This window comes from Mauremys reevesii, linkage group 27, assembly GCF_016161935.1.
Source record: "Mauremys reevesii isolate NIE-2019 linkage group 27, ASM1616193v1, whole genome shotgun sequence".
Classification (NCBI taxonomy): domain Eukaryota; kingdom Metazoa; phylum Chordata; order Testudines; family Geoemydidae; genus Mauremys; species Mauremys reevesii.
In genome coordinates, this window is record NC_052649.1 from 2,992,485 (window position 1) to 3,015,262 (window position 22,778).

General features: G+C 56.2%; 1 protein-coding gene across 2 annotated transcripts in view; it reads right to left on the reverse strand.

The window, feature by feature from the left end:
- The window catches only part of ITGA3 (integrin subunit alpha 3), a 42,038-nt gene extending 24,979 nt beyond the window's left edge, over positions 1-17,059 (reverse strand). For both annotated transcript variants that reach the window (XM_039516903.1, XM_039516904.1), the window contains exon 1: positions 16,660-17,059. In XM_039516903.1, the coding sequence (XP_039372837.1) occupies positions 16,660-16,880 (221 nt within the window). In that variant the 5' untranslated portion in view covers positions 16,881-17,059. The remainder of the gene's footprint in view (positions 1-16,659) is intronic.
- Positions 17,060-22,778: the final 5,719 nt, after the last annotated feature.

Sequence of the window (22,778 nt, forward strand, 5' to 3'; positions counted from 1 at the left end):
AGGGTTTGGGGGGGGGCTCTGGCCATAGGGAGTTGGGGGGGTGTTGGATGGGGCAGCTGTGTGATGCAGGACAGGCTCACCCTGACAGGAAGGGGCACGCTGGCAGCACAGGGGCGGGCAGGACATTGTCCGTCTGGCAAAAAACAGTGCCCTCGCACTGGGCTGGGTGGAGCGGGGCCGCCCCTGCCATACCATGCCCCTGGCCGGCCCCTCACTCCAGGGACCGACCCCCCCCCATGCCATGCTCCATTGCCCCCATGGGGGCCCACAAATATATTTGGCACCGGGCCCACAAAAGGTTAATCTGGCCCCGTTTAGGGCAGGGAGAGACGCACTGCCGGGAAATTTACAGACCCCTCAATATTCAACCACTTCAGCTGCGGCTTTATTTACATTCTTCCGCAGAAGTAGGCTCCTTCTACAGCTCGTTTCTCTAGAGGGTCCAGCAACGTTCCACCACCTTGGAGGAAGATGGGAAGACCACACAGCCTGGCCCGGAAGCTGGATGGAGATCAAAAGGCTATGCAAAGAATCCCACGGTGGCTTGGCTTCTGCAGAATCTCACTCTGCGTTTGCAAGCCCAAAACCAAGTGGGGATTAGATCCGACTCCCATCTTCTCTGGTCCAGCCAAGACCAGGGGAATTTCTCTCTCTCTGTCCAACTAACTCCATATCAGTAGAATGGGAGCATTTCCCAAATCCAGATGGATCTATCCTCACAGCCCCCTCTGCAAGGTAGGGAAATATTACTAGACCCGCGCAGATATGGAGAAACTGAAGCACAGAGCGATTAAGTGACTTGCCTTTGGTCTCCCCGGGAGTCTGTGGCAGAATCTGGAGTAGAACCCATGTCTGCTGTATAAACGGGGACAGACTCCTCTTCTGATCGCAAACTCCAGTTGACAGGGAATAAGGATTGTGGGAACACAGCAGTGCCCCCTACCCTGGCCATAGCAGAGAAGGGGTCTCCAGCCAGCAACGTTTGGGAGTCAATTGTGTTTAAATGTGTGCTCTGTGCCCATCACCGTAGCATCTGGGCACGTAACAGCCGTTAAGATCAAACAGCAGGAGGAGCCCTCAAGAAGCCCAACAAGCCGCTACCTTGACATCTTTGATGGTAGGGACCCCATTCACACATGGCCTGGTCAACCCACAACCAGTAAACCAAGAACAACTCCCTGGACCATGGTGGTGAGTATTGTACTGCTATAAGGAAGTGGCCCACAGGCCTCGCCCATCACAGCGCACTCATCTACTCCAACCCATGGCAGGGATGGCAGCCTGGGGGTGGAGGGAGAGTAGTTATTAAAATTCTACCTGTCTGTCTAAAGTACTTAGATGGGTCCCGGTGCCACAGCATCTGCACCTCACCATCGTCTCTGTACGTACCCTCATGACACTCCAGGGAGGCCGGGCACTGCTGTTATGTTTTTCAGGTGAGAACTGAGGCCTGGGGAGGCTAACGGATGTTAGGAGCTGAAATGCCTTTGAGGATCTGGGCCCAAGTCTGCGATGGAGCAGGAATGTGGGTCTCCCAAGTCCTAGGCTACGGCCCTGACCTTCCTCTCCGTTCAGTTCTATTTGCACGGGTGCTGGCGACGTACGGCCCTTTATATCCTAGATACGTGTGTGTGTGTCTTTCAGTTACACCCTGGCTCTGCACCACCGGTGCTGCCCCGGGTAGATCTGTCTCTCCTTACCCCACAGCTGCGATTTCGCCAGCATCTACCCGGCGAGCTCTACCTCATACCAGCCCGAGCCAAATGAGAGACAGACGGAGAAAGAGCTGCTGGTGGGGGAGGGGAACACAAGAGAGGAAGGGGGCTGGGAGATATTGGGACACGGCCGAGAAGGGTCTCAGACCCACCCTGCTGGAGGAACGGGAAAGAAGCCAAAGAGATTAAGTGACTTGTCCACGGTCCCACAGGGAGGCTGCGGCAGAGTCCGGATTAGACCCCCACATCTGCGGGATAAATTTAAACCTTCCCAGAGCGCTGGGACTGCAAGGGTGGAAAGCAGCCAGGCCGAGTTGGACTCTGCACTGGAGCAGCAGGGGGTGCAGCCGAGCTCTGAGTCAGAGCCGGCCGCCTGAGATGGAAGAGGTGAGATCTTCCCCTGCTCACCCACCTGCCGATCCCTCTCCTGCACGAGTCCCGGCACGTCCACTGTGCGTACGGGGCTGCGGACTCGCCGGAGGGTGCAGGCAGATAGCAGCGGCCTGCTTATCGAGTGACTCAGGTGCCCACGGCTCAGGAGGGGAAATGCTTTCCTGACAAGTCACTCCACTTCCAGCTTCACACACACAGGATGCCAGGGTCAGAGGGGAGTGAGTCAGCTTCCCTGTGCCAGGGCCTCATGCCAACGGGAGTGCGAAGGCAAGGGGGGGGGGGCAACGGCATCTTTTCAGCTCAGCAGCACAGAGCCATTTAAGGCATGTGCCCAGCACACCAGCTGCAGGGGAAATTGACCAGTTCTGAGTCCATAATAAATTTGTTCCGAGATGCACCTGGGCACAGGCTCTTAGAGCGGATCTTGCTTTAACTTCCCCGAGCCGGGTACTTTAGCGCAAATATTTGGTACCTGCGCCTGGGAAGGGGCTGGCAGGGTGCTGAGGTGGCTCCCCCACGAGAGCGAGGTACCGTGGGAGGAATTCGGGATGGGCCTGAATCACCCACCCCTGCCAAAGGTGAATTTCAGACCCAGAACTAAACTTTGCAAGCTCAGGCAGAGCAGGGTGATTCTGAATCAACAGCCATGAGGCAGGCCCACGCCGCATCTGTCTCAGGCAGGGAACGCGGACCATGCCACCGGCCGGCAAGCAGAGATCATCCCTTCCGGCAGGACAAGAGTCCATATGCCCTACGCTCTTGGCGATTACAGGAAACACGCAGCCATTCAGGGCGAAGAGCTCTAGCCCCAGCTACAAAGGGTTAAAAAAACCCATCGCTTCCCCCAGCAGATGCACGTCCACATGCCAGCCAGCCGTGTTCCTGCCGCTCTCACAGCCTGGGCTGCTGCCCGATGCCATCGCGTGCCCGGGAGCCTTGCCTACAAGCAGCTGAGAGCACAGAGGCACCCAGGTTTGGGAGCAAGACAAGTCAGCGTGTGTCATCAGAGACCTTTCTAGCGACCTGGCCTGATGGCTTCCTGGCCCCAGCCAAACACCACAGCAGGGAGAGGGCACCGAGAGATGGAAACATTAGCGACAGCACGGCAGGGGCCTTCAGACCAGGGGAGCGGCCCCTGGAACCTCCCTCTGCCCTCACTTCCCACAGAGCCCGCATTGGTAGCGACTGCTGGCTGCTCCCGTCGGATGGTTCTTGGGTGAGAGGAGTTTGGGGGTTCTCAGTCCAACCCGAGCTGGGCCAGTCCAACCCCCCGACACTGCAGGTGGGATTAATGGCTCCCGGGGAGTCAGGCTCAGGGCAGAGGGCTGAACAGGCGGGTTGGGGTGAGACATGCTGGTGAAACAAGCATTGAGGACAGATTTCCCGAGAAACCACTCGGGCACGAAAGGTGAACAGCTGCAGAGAACGGCTACTAGGGCCATTGGAGGAGCGCAGAACCGGCCTTACGAGAGGAGACTTACGGAGCTTGGCATAACACATGGGCTGCGAGGGATCCGATCGCTCTCTATAAATACATCAGCGGGATAAACACCAGGGAGAGAGAGGAGTTATTTAAGTTAAGGGCCACGGCTGGCACAAGAACAAATGGATACAAACCGGCCATCAATAAGTTTAGGCTTAAAATTAGACCAAGGTTTCTGAGGATCAGAGGAGTGAAGTTCTGGAACAGCCTTTCAAGGGGAACCGTGGGAGCAAAAACCAACCTAACTTGTTTCGAGGCCGAGCTTGATACGTTTACGGCGGGGACGGTGTGCTGACGTTGCCTACAATGGTATCCAGGCCATCCATGTGCCGTCACTGGCCATTGGAGAGACTCGACGGGGCGGGTTCTGAGTTACTACCGCGAATTCGTCCCCGGGGGTCAGGCTGGTGGGTCTCGCCCACACGCTCAGGGTCTAACTGGGTCCCTCTGCCTTTTCTCCGCCCCCCGGCCTGGACTAGGGCCTGGACTGGGGGAGTAATAGGAGCCTATATAAGAAAAAAGACCCCAAAATTGGGACATCCGGTCGCCCTAGCCTGGACCCTGCCCTGCGTGAGGCTGTGCCTGTGGGCTCTCCTGGGAGGCGGCATGGTGGGGTTTCCGGGAAGGCAGGCGGCAGGCTTGGAAAGTGACCTGGCGCAGGGCAAGCAGGACCAAGCAGCCGGGAGGTGCCGGGGCCAAAGTCCCTGGCCCAGGCAGAACCTGCATCCCCCGAGGCCCGGGGGGAGCCATCCCACAGGCCAGCTGCCCCCCAGAGCGGGAGACGCGGCTTGAGTGGGACTCAGCCTGCAGGAGTCAGGGGGCCCCTCCTGCGCAGCAAAAGAAAACCCGGCTCCGAAGCAGCTGCTCGGCGGAGCCGGGCCGAAGAGGCTGCCGGGTGCCACCTAAGCCAGGAGCGAGCGGTTCAAATAAAGCCCTGGAGCCGGGCCAAGCCCTCGGCACGGAGAGAGGAGCCGGGCCGCAGCCTCATCATTAGTTAACAGCACATCTGCTTGGAGATCGGCCCCTCAGCCGCTGGGCAAGAGGCGAGATGGGAGGTGGCAGCTGAGCACGCAGGGGAGGCAACAGGGCCGTTTGTCCATCTCCAGCTCCTTCCAGGCCAGGATCTCCTTTGCCGCCAGCTTCACACACACCCCTCCTCCTTGGGAGGTAAACCACTATTATCCTCATTTTACTGAAAGGGAAACAGAGGCACAGAGAGGGGAAAAGGACTCACCCAAGGCCGCACAACCAGTCAGTGGCGGAGCTGGGACTAGACCCCAGGGTCCTGGAGTCCCCCGCTCTAACCACTAGACAACGGCCCCTCCCAGAGCCAAAAGCAGAACCCAAGAGTGCAGGGTCCTAACCACTAGCCCCATGCCAGGGCACCGAAGACATTAACATCATCACCACATGCAGATGGCGGGGCGTTCATCAGCAGAAGGAGCCGCGGGGCTTAGAAAGCAGCGGCCGTGATGTCAGAGGGGATGGGCACCATCCGTGCAGGAACTTGCAGGCGCACATCTGGCAGGGCAAGATAAAGCAAATCCCTTCCTCCCCGGGCTCATCCACCCGCACATGGCAAAGGACAACAACGACTCCCAGGCAGCTGAGACCAAGAAGGAGGTGGTGTAGGATCCCCAGGATGCGGGGGGAGCAGAGAAGGCAGGGTCTCCAGAGCAGGGACTAGATCCAATGCCAATCAAGCCCGTCCCCAGGAGAAGGTGGCAAGGGTGGAGTTGCGGGGGGATGAGGTGAGCTGCAGAAATAGGGATTAAACTAACCCTCAACCGAAAGCGACTGAAGAGGGAAGGGTGGTCCAGTGGTTAGAGCACTAGCCTGGCGTCAATTCCCTGCTCTGCCACAGACACCCAGTTTGACCTTGGGCAAGTTACTCGGTCTCCCTGTCCTCAGCTCCCATCTGTGAAATGGGGGGATGATACCGGCTTTGCCCTGCCCTGCCCCTGATTTAGTTGGGTTTGGTCCTGCTTTGAGCAGGGGGTTGGACTAGATGAACTCCTGAGGTCCCCTCCAACCCTGATATTCTGGGAAAGCTGGATAATTTGATGGAGGCCCTAGAAATATCTCAGAATAGGGTGACCACATGTCCCAATTTTATAGGGACAACCCTGATATTTGGGGCTTTGTCGTATATAGGAGCCTATTACCCCCCCCCCCCACACACACACACACACACGTCCCGATTTTTCACACTTGCTGTCTGGTCACCCTACCTCAGAAGAGCCTCTTCATCGTCTCCCAGAGGAAGACGCGACTGAATGCCCGCGGACCGCCTCCCAGCCCCAGGAGCAGGGGGCCAGGGTGGAGCTGGGGGGGTCCATTCGTGGAGCAAGGCAGAGGTAACCTAGGCAGCAGGGTGATCCGAGACCACTGACTGCTACTGACCCATTGTTTCCTTGTGCTCCTCGATCTGGCTTCAGCCACCTCTGGCGTTGGCTCCTCGGGGCAGAGGCTGGCTTTCTGTACAGCACCTAGCACAGGGCGGGCCTGGCCCAGGACGGAGGCTCCCACATAAACCGCAAAAGGTCACAGAGAACAAATCCCCCCCCCCACAGAAGGGGGGGCGGGGGAAGCTAGTGAGGAGAAATCTCCAGGCTGCGCTAAGGCAGGGACTGACTTCCCCTCGTACCCCGAAGTGGGTGGTCCTGGCTCGGGCGGGGGGGGAGAATCTAGCATTAAAGCCACATGAATCGCCCGGCGTGGAGCGAGCACATTCCTCCCCGCGGCAGGGCCATCGCTCACTCCTCTCCCCATTATAAACACATCCCCCAGCCCACCGGGACGCTGGCAGTGGGAGGAACTGCCTGATCCTTGCCACTGCTGCACGGCCTTCAGGAGAGAGAAATATCCCCTTGCCGCTCTGCGGCCGGCTTCCCCTCCTGCTAGGCCACCTGCCGCCGCAGCGCTGCAGCCCAGACGCAGGACAAGGGGCTGAGCCCTGGACGGCAGAGGCTGGGTTCTGTGATGCTCACCAGTGTTGGGAGGAAGGGGAGGTTTCCTCAGCCACACTCGCAACCCTCAGAGCGCACTTTGGGGGTGGAGGCGGACAGTACGCCCCCACTACCCCTTCCAGCCTCAGCCTGCTCCCTGCCAAGGGAGGCCTGGAGATGCTTTTCCCCCTGGCCCCGGCAGGGTCGCTGGTGAGGACGTTCAGGGAAAATCCAGCTGCCTTTCCTTAGGCCGGGTGGTTAAAACTTTGTCTTCCCACCTGCCCCGGCCCCAGAAGTTTGTAGGTCTCCTTCCGGGAACGGGGAAGCCTCAGCTGCAGCGTGGGGGTGCAGAGGAAGGGGACGGTGGGGAAACGTACGCAGGTGACGCGCCCTGATGTAGGAGAGAGGAGAGAGCCCCCTTCAACCTCTGGGCCCCACGTTCAGAGTTAGGGGTTTCGTTTGACTATGAGCCAGGAGAGCTGGGTTCTGTTCCTGGCTGTGGGAGGGGAGTGGGGTCTAGTGGCTGGAGCAGTCGGGACAGAGCCAGGACGCCTGGCTTTCCATTCCTGGCTCTGGCAGAGCAGTGAGGTCCGGGACTCATTGAAGAGTTTGGACCCAGATCCAACCGTTCCAAAAAGCCTCCGATATTTGGGGTGGGAAGGGAAAGGAAAGTGTGTTTCGGTTATGGACACCCCCGCCTCTGGATCCCTGCTCCCCAGGAATTAACAGCCCACCTAAAGCGGGCAGGATTCCTGCGTGAGCTGCTTTCCCGGGGGAGTGACACGGCTGGGAATCCCTCCAGCGCCGAGGGGCGCAGGGACGTCAGGGCAGACGGAGCTGGTGGTTTTGTCAGGGTAAACACAGATCCCTCAGGCGGGAGATAATCCTCCGGGGGAAGGCCCCCATTGGAGGAGGCTGCGGAAGGATTTGCCGACCTGTGGAGAGGGGAGAAGGGGAGTTGCCCACACCCTGTAGCAGGCAGGGCTTCAGCATGCCGGAAGTGTGGGGAAGGGAGTAGGCAGGAATGCAAGAAGTTGCACCCCAGCCCCCCTGCCACTCCCTGCCCTGGATCCAGTGTCGGCTGGTACGGCAGGGACCGGTGGTGACTCCCCCACAGGCCCTGGCTGGGGGAGGGGAGCCCGGTGGGGAGGGGAAGCAGGCAGAGAGGCTCCCATCTGGCCCCAGCCCCTGGAATCCTCTCCCATCTCTCGCTCAAGGCACGGGCTGGGTGCTGTCCCTGCCTGCCTGGCAGGCCAGCACACGCTTCAACCGCTGACGTTCCCCATAGCTCCTGGCTACAAAAAAAAATCCCAAATACCTGACAGTGTCGGGAGCGCCAGACGAGCCAGGAGCACGTGAGCATCGGAGAAGCCAAAGGGGGGTGGATCGTGCCGGCTGTGCCAGCGGACAATGGGCTGGACACGAGGCCCGGCTCTCCGCGGCCAGACGGCTGTGGGCTCTCAGCAAAGGAAGCCACCTCCACCCAAGGGACCGAGCCCTCCCTGCTAATGCGCAGATCTTACAGCCCTAGAGCACCTTTCACCCCAAACAGCAATCCCGCCACCAAGATGCAGCCACCTCTGGGGTGGGACCTGCCAGCTTCTTTAGCCAGCGTGCCGCTATGCCGCACTACATTTGGGGCCAGTGGTGTATTCACTCAGAATGACTGGGGACCCAGCTGGGATTTGGCCTGATCTGTGCTTTAACTTGTCTTGCTCTCTCTCCCCTTATCGGCTCCAGCTCCTCTGGGGTGCGAGCCCAGCATCTTCCCACCTGCCAAGAGCCCAGGCCTGGGGGGGGAGAGGAAGTGGAGACCGTGACACAATCCCGGCACTGTGCAGCTGTCACCCTCCACGCACAAGCCAGAGCAAAGCAAGTCCTGGTGTCCTGGGCAGACCGGTGCCAGGAAGCACCTCGCACAGCCTCAGCTCCGTGCAAGCAGACCGGCAGGAAGCCACGGGGCTGAGTGCACAACGGGGCAGGGGGCCCAAGAATCCCTGCCAGCCCCAGGCAATAGGCCCCGAAGCCCAGGTGGCTGCTAGGGCAGCGGCAATTTTCAGTCCTGATTCCAAGGGGCCTCCAGCTATTCTGGACTCTGCCCCCTGCAACCCCGCCGCCCTGGGTCCAGGCGACGACAGACCCACGCGGCGCGTCTCAACAGCTCCCCTTTGCCAAGGACACAGAGCAGGAACGGGAGGCAGCCCCACGCCGAGCTCCTTTATCTTCAGTGCCTGTCCATCAAACGGCGCTCAGCTGCCCTTAGACTCCCAGGACGCGACAGACCTGCCCGCGCAGGGCCAGGAGGCAGAGGGGTCGGCTGCACCATGTATCGCCAAGGGGCAGGCTGGAGAGCCAGGCTCCCACGCAGCAGCTGCTCCACGGCTGCCAGACCCCAGAGCAGCAGCTCATCCGTCACTCGGGAGAGCCTCACTTGCCAGTTTGCGTCGAAGGCCAAAGGGAGTGGGAAGGAGAGTGACGGACAGGAGAGAGAGAGGGAGAAAACGAGGTTATCTAAAATGAGAGCGACAGGCCCTACATCAGCTTGGATACAGACGTCTCCCAAATTTGGCCTGGGATCAGATCCAGGGGTCTTGACTTGGGCCCAGCACCCCGTCAGGATCGGGGCCTTGCTGAGCAAATAGGCACGGGGGCTCTGCCCCGCAGAGCTGCCAAACCAACACAAAACTTCACGCGTGCGCACAAGTCTTTCCTTCCGTTTGGATTTACAAGCAGCCTCAGTCCTTCCTGATCCATCCCGGCCGCTCTCCCACGATCCCCACCCCCACGGCTGGGATGAATGTTGCTTAGCGGAACCCAGCCAGAATCTTGCGTGATTCACCCGCATCCTGGTTCGTTTTCTCCGCTTCACGTCTGCCCTCCTGTCACTTTCTAAGGGCTTGTCTACACTTAAAAATGCCACAGCGGCCCACTTCCATCAACATAGAGAAGTTCCTGGAGGATAGGTCCATCAGTGGCTATTAGCCAGGCTGGGCAGGGATGGTGTCTCTAGCCTCTGTTTGCCAGGAGCTGGGAATGAGCGACAGGGGATGGATCACTTGTTGATCCCCTGTTCTGTTCATTCCCTCTGGGGCACCTGGCACTGGCCACTGTTGGAGGACCGGACATTGGGCCAGATGTCTGACCCAGTAGGGCCATTCCTATGTTCTAACCTAACGATGTCTATACAGCGACTTAGGTTGGCTTAACTACACCGCTCAGGGCTGTGGATTGTTCACACCCCTGAGCGCTGTAGTTATGACCACCTAATTTTCCTAGCGTAGACCAGGCCTTAGTCTCACCATCCGTGTGCATTAGGACTCTGTAGCTATCACCCTTCTAACCCCCGTCATCACAGCACCCTGAGCAGTCCAGGGCTGCGTTACTCAGAGTTGGCATTTTACCTCAATTCTTTTTAGTCCCTTACCCGCTATCCAGTTAGTAAGTCCAGACCAACCCCCTCATCCCCAACACGCACTCTCTTTCTCCTCCCTGAACGCTGGAGCAGACCCATCCCTATATTGCAGAGCTTTACTTGGGGCTTTTTACAATCGATCCCGTTAAAGAAACAAACAGATCCACGTGCCTCTAAAAGGAAAAGCATCTTCCTTGAAGCTCACCATCCCCTGTCACTATCCCAGAGCAACGATAAAGAGAATGGATCAGTTTATAGGCTTTGTAATTACTGGAAAGGACGCATTACTGGCCTGCCAGCGAGCCAGGAGATGGCTGGAAGGCAGGCGCTGGGCAGCTTTTTAAGCACCTGGTGATTTTAGGAAGGGCTCCAGCCCAAGAAGAGATGGGCGGGGGCAGAGGGAGAGGGAGAAATGGCAGTTCCTGACTGACAGCCGCACGAATTCTGGCTATTTGCAAAAGGCTTGTAAAAGCATTTCCTGAATTAGCAAAATTCTCTTTGGAGGAGTGGGGGGGGGGAGGCGGTTCTGGAAAAATTAAACAATTGCTGCTACTGCAGATACAAAAAAAGAACATCTCTGCGACGACCAGACACTGCGTCCCCGTGCTCACTTTTATTATTTACATGACAGTATCCAGCAGACAGCGGGGCCCCAGCGTACCAGGTGCCATACAGAGCCAGAGAGAGAGAGATGGCCCCGAAGAGCTCACCATCTGGTTGCTTCCACTTCTGGGTGGCCATTCTGAGACACCCCATGGTCAAGGACAGAGCGGGGAGAGCAGAGGCACAGAGAGAATAAATGGGTTGTCTAATGTCTCTCAGCAGAGCCAGGTCTCCTCCGCCTCCTCCTCCCGCCCCCACTGGGCTACATTGTCTCTCTAGAAGGACTAGACTACAGAACTCCACAGTTACTATTAAATTGGGTGTCAATCCTCATGCTTCAGGGCATGGAGTCAGGCAGGAATTCCCCACCCCCACCCCGATGCACCATCTAGCTTTGCACAGGCCAGGCATGCTAGGCTTTGTGGTTTCTTTGGGGGACCTTCCTGTGTAGCCTCCGGCGTTGGAGAGGCTGGGATGGATCAATTGGGCTATTCCTGGATTCCCCCCTCTCCCGAATCCATAGGCCTAATTTCTCACAGCTTTGGGGTAACGGAGCCAATGCACCTTCCGAATACCACAGACAGGGAGTCTCTCCCCTGCATAGGCTGTCATTGCCTTGAGCACCAGGAATGCCAAGAGAGCGTTCCCAGATGTGCATTCCCTGAGAGACAGGCCCTCCCCAGCACATTACTGGCCTAGCTCTCACAGGAGCAACCCCCTGATGCAGTTGGGCACAGGGAGGGACCTACCCTTGCTAATGCCTAATCTAGTCTTTCAGGGCAGGGCCTGAGGCGTGTTCAGGGTCACTGAGCCACCCCCCGCTCTGGGCAGGCACAGGGAGGGCACCTGCAAACGAGGTGTCCTCACTCTGCTCTCGAGGTGGGATCCAGATGTGCATTTCCAGTCCAGCTGTGGAGAAAGTGGAATCTCTCACAGCAGTTCCCTGATACCGAACGCCTAGATCAGCTGCGCAAAGCCCAAGGACGCCAACTCGCCGGTCAGATCATGACCTCCACCGTGGGAGAAGACTATCCATCGGGGAGGGGTTGGAAGGGCCCAGGCGCCACCCACTTCTACTCATTGGCCAGCGTAGCTGGCCAGGCCCTTGGTGGGCATAAGCAGCTGTATAGAAAGGGGCAGAGGAATTTACCGCCCATCCTGACCTGGGGAGGGATGGAGACTTTCAGGCTGCATTGGCACCATGTTCTTAAATGGGGTTTAAACAGCAGAGAAGACGACAGGGCAACTCAGCTCTTCACTCAGGTTAGCGGCTCAAGTTCAAGCCTCAAGGGGAGGCTGGGGTTGAACCCGAGCTGCTGCGTCTTCACGGCAACTGAGTTAACTAACCCAAGTTCCGAACGCCCCCCTTTGGGGCAGCCTAGAGACACCCTTGGAGTCCCAATGGGCTCTCTGCTACCTGGCACCCCTTCCTCAAGGCAGATGGCGAGGTTGCAATCCGGCCCGGGGCCAGAGACACCGGGCTCCCTCTGATGCTCCTGTCATCGACTCTATCTGAACTGCCTCTTGTTTAAAACTTGACTCATCTCACAGCTGGGGAAACAAGGGCCTCTTACCTCTGGGCACTCAGCTTGGGATGCTTAAGGCCTGATCTTCAGAGCGGCTCAGCTCCTGGAGCTCCCGTTGGCTTCAGCTGCAATGGGGACTGCTCAGCACCTCTGGAAATCGAGCCCTTAAATGCCTCAGAGCGGGTGCCCAGAAGTGGACGCAACCAGACTTGGTGAACACGCTTGAAAACACGGGCAGAAGGGAGTTACCTAGGGTCACCCAGCAGCCGAGGAGTCCTGGATGCCAGCCCAGGGCTTTAACCACAAGACCACTTAGAAACCAAAGAGGTCCAGCGATGGGAGGCTGAACTGATCAAAGGAAAGACTGACAAGGTGAAAGGTAACATTTTCCAGAGTGCCTGGAGTGACTTCGGCCCTTGGGGAACAAATGTTTAATAACGGGCTCTGCACCCCCACAGAGAAAGGTACCACACACCCAGTGGCTGGAAGCTGAAATAGATAAAAATGTAGCCTTCTTTCCAGTCTGAATTTAAGTGAGAGCAATTAGCCATTGGAACAACTTACCACGGGTCGGCCATGGTAGATTCTCCAGATTGGATGTTTTTCTCAAAGACCTGCTGTAGGAATTATTTTGGGAAGTTCTCTGACCTGCGCTACAGAGGAGGTCAGCCAATAATCACAATGGTCTGTCCTGGCCTTGGAACCTATGAAAGTCCCTTTCAAAAGGGAGCTTACTGCTGCATTTACACAGTCAGTGAAAATCAGGCTCCTAAACACCAATGCCACTTTTCAAATTAGCTCCCAAGCTACTTGGGTGCTTTGGAAAATTTTCCCCGAGGGCTATTTAACGTGGGAACAGAATAGACATGACAGCAGTGTCTAAAATAATGACTGGTGCAGATAACGCCTGTCAGTTCTACTTTCCCTCTTCCCCAACAAAAGGAAAAGAGGACAGCAGATGAAATTTAAAAGATAAAATGAAAGTGGATGAAAGCACATCTTAGTATAGGCCCCAGTCCAGCAAGCCACTTAAAACACATGTGAAACGTTAAGTAACGCGAGTTGTCTCGTTGACATGGATTGAGCTAAGAAGCATACATGTGTTTAAGTGTTTTGCTGGATCAGAGCCATAATACTCATGCTTCAAGGCATAAGCTGGCTGCAAATTGACAGGGGTCAGGAAGAAACTTCCCCTATGGACAGGTTGTTCCATCATTATCCATTATACTGTTTCATCCTCTGAAGCAGCAGGTGCTAACCATGGTCAGACATAGTGATTGTATATTCCTGGTATGCACATGATGAGCTGACTTGAAAATCCAACTCCTTAATGGTTCAGACAGCCAGTGCGCTCTCCCCACTGAGCCATCCTCTCTCATCTTTGTCACACTGCTCTCCTGGCAGCCCAGCACCAACAGCAGCAGAACCAGCTGTCCTTTCCATGACTGCTGAATCCAAGCCAGGATTTCAGAAGACCCTCTGTGGTGCCACTGGGCAGTGCAGGCTGGGAGCCAGAGACACCTCCAGGGTCTGTCTGTATCCAAGCACCAGGGAAGAGGACCCAGGTAGTCTATTCTCTTCTTCACATCAAAGGGGAAGCGTGCTCCTGTCAGACAACCAGCACGTCTAGGCCAGTAGAGCGTGGTCGACACAGGATGCGCCACAGGAAAGCAGCCTGCACTCACACAAACCCACAAACACCTCGCCAGTTGTGCAGTGCAGCAGACGGGGTGCAAAGAGCCACCCCTGGCCCCTTCTGCAGCCCAAGCAGGACCTTTAGCCCTCAGCGTGCTCAGTCTTGTTATCCCAAAGCTAACACAGGTGAGACAGAAAAGCTCAGCCCCAGGGTCAGGCTTGCAAAAGCAGTTGTTGCCCTTCGGACTTTTCTTTGCTGCCTTTCTCCGGAGAGCCCCAGTTACGACAACTCCGTCCTTGTAAAGCCCTCAGCGCCCACTCCCGGGAGACCTTCCAGGAGCAGACCATGGAGAAGGCTTCCAAATCCTCACACGTAAAGGGGGCTGCTTCCGAATCCGGCTTCGCAGCATCACTTTATCCTCCCAAAGGCCCGAGTCGCCAAGGTTTGGGTGTGGCTGAGGATTTTCAAGCTTGGGGTGTTGGAATCGAGGCCAGCACATGGACGTCTAGGGGGACAGAGGCAGAGAAGAACCTCGCGAGAGCGTCTTTATTTTAGCTCCGGCCTCGATCCCCCTGGGCTTTTAGCTGTTTATCCGTACTCACCTGCCCCCCCTCACAGTCCTTAATGGAGTTCTTCTCCCAGCACCCTGGTGAGGCAGGGCAGGGATAGTGTCCCGAGAACAGAGAGGCGAAGGCCAAGATCCACAACAGAGCGAGGAGACTAAATACCTTTGAGGATCTAGACCACACTGACTCACCCAGCGCCACCCAGGCAAGTCTGTGGTGGAGCAGGGAATTGAATCCGCCTCTCCCAAGTCATAGGCGAGGGCCCTAACCACTGGGCCATCCTTCCTCTCTAACAACCCCTCCCAAGCGGGGTAGATCCCAGTGATCACCAGGCTTCCCCAACACACTTCGTCAGCCACTGTTTCCCAGCGCAGAGCCCCCAGTGCCTGCACTCCTCCTCCCTAGCAGCTGTTCTGGAGAGAGACAGAACCATTTCACTCCCCCTTTAAAAAAAAATTAAAAAAATCCCACACTTCATCAAGAGCATTTCCAATGAATCTTTGGAATGCGCAGCAGATGCCTGCAGCCCATGCAGCTGTTGCAGTGGGAGGTCTCTGCAGGGCACCCGATCTTCGCTTGGCACAAGGGAAAAGAGACCCTTCAGCTGGCTCCCAACTTCAAAAGCCGGGGGAACCCGACGCCTCGCTGCCCCGCATCTCCTGCGGACATCGACACTGGTGCAAAATGAGCCGGCGACGCTACGGAATCAGAGGCGCGTTTTGCACCGGTGTCGATGACAGCATAAGGCCACCAGGAGAGTTCAAGGGCAGAGGGGACCTGACCGGGTCATCTAGCCTGACCTCCTGTCCATCACAGGCCCCCACCACCCAGCACCCACGCCCCGAACCCAACAACTGAAGTTAGACCAAAGTACTGCAGCACACAGGAGCCTAGAGCAGTATGTGCCACAGGCAGAGATTAGGAAGGTCCGAGGGGCACCAGCGCCCGAGGCCCCCGCAACGGCGGGAAACTGATGAGGTGAGATCTACCCCAAGCAACTCTCGCCCACACACTGCAGATGAAGGTGAAACCCACCCCCAAGGTGCAGGCCAGGGCGCTGGAACAGTTTGTATGGGGGGGGGGGTGTCCACGAGCCATGGAACCAAACTGTAAACCCTGTATATAACGGAAGCCACTTCAAGCCAGGGGGGTGCACTAGCACCCCCCGTTCCAGCACCTGTGGGTGCAGGGCAATCAAGCTGCCATGACTGGACAAAAACACCACAGCTGGATTCTCCCTCAGCTCTCAGATTCTAAAGGCGCCAGCCCTGATTTACACAGGGGTGGATAAGGGAATCGGGCCTTTGAGAGCATGAAACAGCTCTCGGAGAGAGCTGGGGGGTCCAGGGCGAGGGAGGAAGCTAGTTAATCAAGAGAGAATCCACTGACTGAAAAGCTCTTTTGCAAGGGTTTAGTAAAGAATCGCAGGAATGTTCAACAGGTCTCTGGGAATTTTCCTCTCCTCGCCACCAGCCTCTCACCCATTCAAACATCTCCAGAGGCGCTGGCGGGGATCTTTCAGGGTTCCTGGCTCCGCAGTCGCACTCCAGCGCAAGGACCACAGAGGAAACCATTCAAAAGCTGTATCCACCCTCCCTCTTCCGAGGGATCAGGGATGAAGACGCTCAAGGCCCAGGGCTGCTCCTATGGCAGCCTGGGTTAGAAGGGTAACGTGCCAAGATTAGCCGGAGAGCTCTGATTCACCCCTTCTGGGTGCACGCTGAACCTCCGCTCCCGCTCATTGCCTGACGCCTGGGAGAGCTTTCTGGGGGGCAGAACTGACTGCACCCCACAAGAACACAGTCAGCATCTGCAGCTGGTCGCCAGGGAGCCCCTGCAGCCCCCCCCCCGTCGCCAGCTAGCTACAGCTGAGCCTGCAAACCTTATCCATGTGTGTAAACTTTATGTAGGACGACCCAGGGATTTCAGGGAGGAGTGAGTCCAATTAGCCCCCCCTCCCATCCCTGTTTGCAGGATTGGACCCTAAGGCAGCCCCTTTCCACCACAGGCTGGAGGAGAGGTGGGGGGGGGGTGTAAATGGCAAATTATATATATATATATATATGTCATGCATTATTGCTCCAGTTACAACGTTGGCATCCCCTCACTCTCCCCCCTCCCCGCAGAAAAGCATCGGATCCCCTTTCAGCAGAGACTTCAAGTTCACAGTCCCCCCCCCCGCCCCAAAGCAAAGCCAGAGCTGGGCTGCACCCACCACGGCAGCGGCTCGAATGCAAACCCTCCGCACTGATCCCTGGCTGCGCGGGGGGGGGGGGCGCACCCCAGCCTCCCGCCTTTCCCCTAAGCGCAGCTTTTCCCGGGGGGGGGGGTCCCCCAGGAGCTAGGATCGGGGCCGCTTTGCCGCCTCGGCACTCACAGGTATCGCTCCTGCCCGTCCGTCTGGTGGTGCAGCGCCACCGAGAAGCCGAAGAAGCTGCCGTCGGTCCCACCCCGCTTCAGGACCAGGAATCTGGTGTCCAGGTTGAAGCCGGCGCCGCCCGGGCTGCAGAGCGCGCCCCAGAGCAGGCAGAGCCGCACCAGCCGGTGCCCAGGGCCGGCCCTGTTGCTGCGGCGAAGCTGGAATCCCCCAGGAGCCATGATGGGCTGGTCCCGGCCAGGCCCAAGGGCAAGGTCCGGTCTCCCCAGCAAAGCCCCTGCGCTGCGCTGGGGGATGCGCGATTTCCCCGGGCTCCAGCCTGCACGAGCGGGGGAGGAGCGAGCGAGCTGCCTCCTCCCCACCTTGCGCGGTGCGGCTCGGCCCTTTTCTTCCGGGGAACAGAAACAATCGCAGCGTGCAAAGAGTTTCATTCTTAAAGGGGCCGTGTCACTTGGGGGAGGGGCGCTGGTTCCTATTTGGGGAGGGGCTGGTCCTCCCCCCCCCCCACACCCGGCCATGCTTTGCAGGCGGATTTGCCGCGTTTCAAGAAGTTGGACACAAACTTCCAGCCCTGGGTGGTCCTTGCAAGCGCCTCCAGCTCCATCCCACCACCCGGAGGGACGCCTGGTCCAGGGAGCAGAGCCCTCAGGCGCCACTGCCAACTCTCAGCCGGAGTCAGGGCTGGCCGGATCCGGCCCTCGGCCACCAGCCAAGGCAAAAAGGAAGTCGCCCGTGCGGTTAGTTCAGCTCTGCTGTGGCTGGGCTGAGTGGCGAGTGGCACGTGGCACGTGGCGAGAGCCGGATGATGCAGAATTATTTGAACACGGGAAGTTTTATCTCGCCCTGGCGACCTTGGGGTCAGGTTCGGAGCCCTGGAGACACTGATGGCTCAGAATAAAGAGAGCTCAGAGAACAAGCGATCCACACACCAATTCCAACAACATTCACCCACGCCTGGCTTAACAGGATAGCCCCTGGGGCAGGAAGGGGGGTTTGGTACCATTCAGTCCTCGGCCTGGTGCAGGCCGCTATGGGGTGGGCGAATCAGAGCCAGATGTACTGGTCTTCATGAGAAGGACGCTGCGGTGCTGATGATTGAACTGAAACCCACCAAGTCCCTCTCCCCTACACCATGGAACAGCCCTCAGATGGCAAAAAAAGTTTTTAAAAAAAGAACTAGATAAGTTCATGTAGGATAGGTCCATCAGTGGCTATTAGCCAGGATGGGCAGGGATGGTGTCCCTAACCTCTGTTTGCCAGAAGCTGGGAATGAATCACTTGATGATTCCCTGTTCTGTTCATTCCCTCTGAGGCACCTGGCACTGGCCACTGTTGGAAGACAGGATACTGGGCCAGATGGACCTTTGGTCTGACCCAGTCTGGCCGTTCTTATGTTAATAATGTTCCATCCGTACTGACCTGGGGCTGAATTCAAACTGGCAACCTCTCAGGGAAAGCCCCCCAAGTTCATCTCCTACCCTGCTGAGCTGGGTGGGAAGCAGTTTTCCAGTCCTGGAAAAAGTTTAAGATTTCAGAAAAAGTTTCCCATCCCAACTCAAGGTGAAAAGTCAAAAATCTCAAAAACATTTGCAAACCAAAAATCTTGGGGGGGGGGGGGGTTGGTTTGTGTCAATCAATGTTTCATTCAGATAATTTCAAAACATTTCATTTCGATTTTGACCCCTTTTTAAAAATTGTACTAAAATTAGCTTCAATTTCTAAGTAAAAAAAGAAACATTTCAAACCAGAAAATGTAGCCACGGGCAATTTTGACAGGTTTTTTATTTTCACTTTTTTTCTTAGTTGCAAAATGTGTCAAAACCAACACTTTCCTGCAAAAAGTCTCAGTTCTAATGAATCCGTGTTTCTGGATGAGAAACATCTCATCAAACAATTCCCAAGCTATTCTACAGCTTCGGCATTTTTGAAAATCTCCCTGGGCAGCGAAGATCTTTGAAAATCAGGCCCTGAGTTCCTTGACCAGTCTGCCAAGCCACGCAGCTAGGTTTGTAATGTACCCTATACATCTACAGTGCTGCCTTGAAAGATGATTAATAAATATTAAGTAAAGCAAATTCATACAAAATTGCATACAAAAGTAGCACCTCTGTCCACCGATTTTGGGAGACCATTAAGTGTGCAAAGTTAATTGCTCAAAAAAGCCATGAAACGCCAAAGCTAAAGTTGCTCACATAACCTTAACAGCCCACCCCCTGGTGTGTATGTATTATACTACAGTCTTTAATTAAATGATCACACATAATTATTTCCACAAGACCCCCGCCTCCTCCAGTATCCAGGTGGGAGGGTGTGTAGTGAATGAAGCAAAGGGTAGGTGGAAATGGAGCTCCTCCTCAGCCGATCTGCCTGGGCCCCCGGGACCAGCACTGAACCCCAAGATGCCCCAGTAATTTAGACACACCCTCTTTGACCACCACCCAAAGGCATGAGCGTTCTGGGTTACTGTTGAACTTTCTCGCACGGCATGTGGTAGGCACAGCATGTAACACACTGGGACGTGGCACACCGAATTCTGACATTGGGGCCCTTTATTTCATCACACAAGAAGTACACAGATCCAAATAAAAATAATAAACCCTACACGCATTGCCTTTCACTCGACCTCACCCGGTCCTTGGGGGACCCTCTGGGTTCAGGCAGGTTGGTAGGGCTGCCTCCCTGACCCAGTCCAGCTCCTGCAGCAGCTCATTCTGTGCTGTCGAAAAAAGGCCAAAAGAGAGGTGCAGCAGCTTCCGCCCTTTCTAGTCTCCCAGTTCCTCTGTCAGCCTCAACAGGGGGACCACAGTTTTACCAGCTGATGTGGTTGTAAGGTGACCAACAAGTGCCTCTGAGCAGGGGCCCGTCTTTTTTCGAAAGCGATTACATTCCAATGGTTGAGGACTTAAACACAACGACCCTTTCTGGTTAGCCCCTGGCCGCCCACTTTCGGAATTCCTGTCCAACACAGCCACATGGACGACAGAGAAGGCAAACGAAGTTTGCAGCTTGAGAAAGACACAGACAGAGATTTCACCATCTCACACAGACCTCTGAGGTTGCACAGATTCCCAAATGGTCACTGTGGGTGCCCAGTGTGGACCAAAAGAATGATATGCAAACAATTGTTTCTATTTATGAAAAGTCCTCAGGAGGGAATTTTATTTCCACAGAAGAGATTCTGTCGTACATGGTGGGTAGCGAGACAGCAATCACACTGCGGGCATCTGCCTTCCTCCCTGCTGCTCTACCTCATTCACACCCCTGCCTCATTCAAAGCACCAGGGGAGGTGAAATCTAACAGTCCGGCATGTAGTTAGAAACTTGCCCACACACAAGGGGCAGAGTTAAGGGTAAACAGGTAGCATGCCCTGGCTTTTGAACGGTTCACCGTGCTGCTTTAGGGCAAGAGTGTGTTTAACATCAAGCCCTGAGGAAAGGGTGGTGTGTAGTTTTGCCAGGTTAGGGGCAGCACATGGGGAAAAATTGTGTTTGGGTGTTTGCCTAGGAACTGTAACTGCACACTGCGATGGGAGGCATCACCGCAGCACCCTCTTTAGCTCTGAGACATGACTGCAGCTCCTCCACTACAACACAGCTTCTTTGAGTCGCTGGCATTCAGACACGACTACGTTACCTCTAGTACATTAGCATGCAGTGCCCTTGAACATCTGGCGCTAAGGTACAATTGCACTGCTTCTGCTCTGCTCCAGACTAGCACCTGGGCAGAGTGCCTGGCTCCACCGAAGCGGGCAGTTTGATTGTACAAGCTGATGCGTATTGTTTCAGTGAGAGGGATAAAAGGGGAAGTCGTGTTAAGTTTGTCACCCTCTTCTTCTTCCTGCCCTCGCCCTGTGGCCTGTCTCTTGTAAGCATCAGATAACCACAACAGCAGCAGCTGCATGGAACGAGACCCAGGAGGGGCTGGTGCTCACAAGAATCCTTCCTGGACCTTTGCCCTGGCCATTTCAGTCTCAGCCTCCCTCAAATCACTGCTGCAAGGCAGCTTTGCTGTGACCTGGAAGGCCCTGAGATTGGGTTTGTACCGCATCTAGCACAATGTTAATATAAATAATACATAAGAATATTTTGCTAGGAAAAGGGAGCCACATGGGCACAGCTGGAGGATCCTTAATAGTAAGCTAGGCCTGAAACAGAAACTGGGCAAGTTTGGAGCTGAACTTTGCAATCAAGGCCAATCTCTAATAACAGTAACACTGGCTATGGTGTATATGCTTCCACTGCCCTCCACTGGATGGAATCAGAATTGCTTGACTGTGTGTCATATGCCCTATACTGATAGGTGTTGATGGAGATTCTCCTTTAGCTCCAGTGATTCGGAGCTGAGCTCTACTTCCACTATAGCTCTGAATGGGCTCAGAATGTTGTGCAGTGATGTGTCAAGTCTTAGATGTCCAGGGTTTTGGCTAACCTCTCTAGCCCATCTCATCCTGGGATTTTAAAGCATTTTGCAGCTATCAGTCACACTTTGCAACGTCCTGTGTTGCAGGTGGGAAAACTGAGGCACGGAAGTTAACTAACATGCCTGAAGCCACTGGTGACAGCGGTAGTACAGAACTCAGGAGCTGCAGGCTCCAAGCCCCATTCTTTCATCTCTCCTTCGCTTTCTAGCCACCTCATGGTTTTCACACACCTGGCCCAACGCCGAGCATTTCCTCACTAAGGGACGGACGGAGACTTTGCACTTCCAGCCCCAGCTGCGAGGGCCCTTTAGGGCTATGTCTGCATTATCTCTGCCACGCTTTTCCCAATATTTGTTCATGCCATTGGGTGTGGCGGGCTGGCTGGCCGGCGCCACCTTTGTGGATTTAGAGCACTGCCCTTGCTTGAATGAGGGAGCAAAGAAGGAAGGAAATGTGTGAAGGGGAAGGCGGTCGAGCCCCAAGGAAGTGTGGCCTGACTCCAAGCTCCTGCAACTCAGCTGGACTTAGGACTCGGCCCTGCTGGGCAGCAGGTCCCTGGCACGATTCCCCAGCGCCCTGCGCCTGGCTCAGTCATCTACACCTGTGCCAAGCGCACCTGGCCGTGAACTCACTCTGAACTGGACCTGGGCAAGGCAGCCTCTGCTCCGGCCTGCATGCAGCAGCTCTCTGCCTTCCCAAGCTCAGCCGCTGTGGGAATGGCCGCAGAGCATGTTAATAAGACAGTGGCCCCCGCGAGCCCCACACAGCGAAAAAATCACAGGCAGGTAAAGATGCCTCATAAAGCCTTTGGACTTGGGATCCTTCCAGGGCTCTAGCAGGAGGCTTAATATCCAATCAAAGCCGGCTTGCCCGCTATGGCAGGTATGCTGCGACGTGCCAATACAAATAGGTGCACTGCCTCTTTAATATCCTGCCAGCTACCTCGGTGCCCCACCCTGCGTCTCATCCCGGCCACGAAGCCATTTCCTCTCCGGCTGCCTAGAAAAGGAAAGTGACGATCCCCAGCATTCCCGGGCCTGTAACAAAGTGACTCACTTCCCCCACTGATGAATCCAGCACCACTCCATCTACGCACCCCCTTTGGAAAGGACAGGCCTGGAATTGCCTGGCAGTGCCTCCCCCGCCCCCTCATAGCAAACTCCTGGATGACCTCATGCCCCAGGAAAGAGACACCCTTCCTGAAATGCATGAGCACCGTGCACCAAGGCCAGGGCTGGAAAGGGGTGCAGCTGCGGTGGGGTGCTGAGACTGGCGGGGAACAATGGGATCTCCGTGGAAGCAGGTGGGTGGGGGCCTGGTCCTGCAGTCAATGGGGACCCGAGTGGCGTGGGAGGGAAGGGACAGTCCTGGTTTCCCTTGGGTGAACGCAGCCCACACCCTGCAGGATTTGCCATGTTGTTCTGGCTGCACCCCTAGCCGGAGCCCTCACCCCCTCACACACCCCAACCCCCAATTTCATGAGCATTCATGGCCTGCCATACAATTTCCATACCTTGATGTGGCCCTCAGGCCAAAAATTTGCCCACCCCTGTGCTAGCACCCCAAGTGTCCAACTCCAGCAGCCCCGGAAATGCCTTTTAGGACCAGCATTGTCTTCTTGGCCTTGAATGGTAAAGAAAGCAGGTTGTACCCTTTGAGTTCCCCTCCCCGTCCAGTGTCCATGGACCACGAATGTCC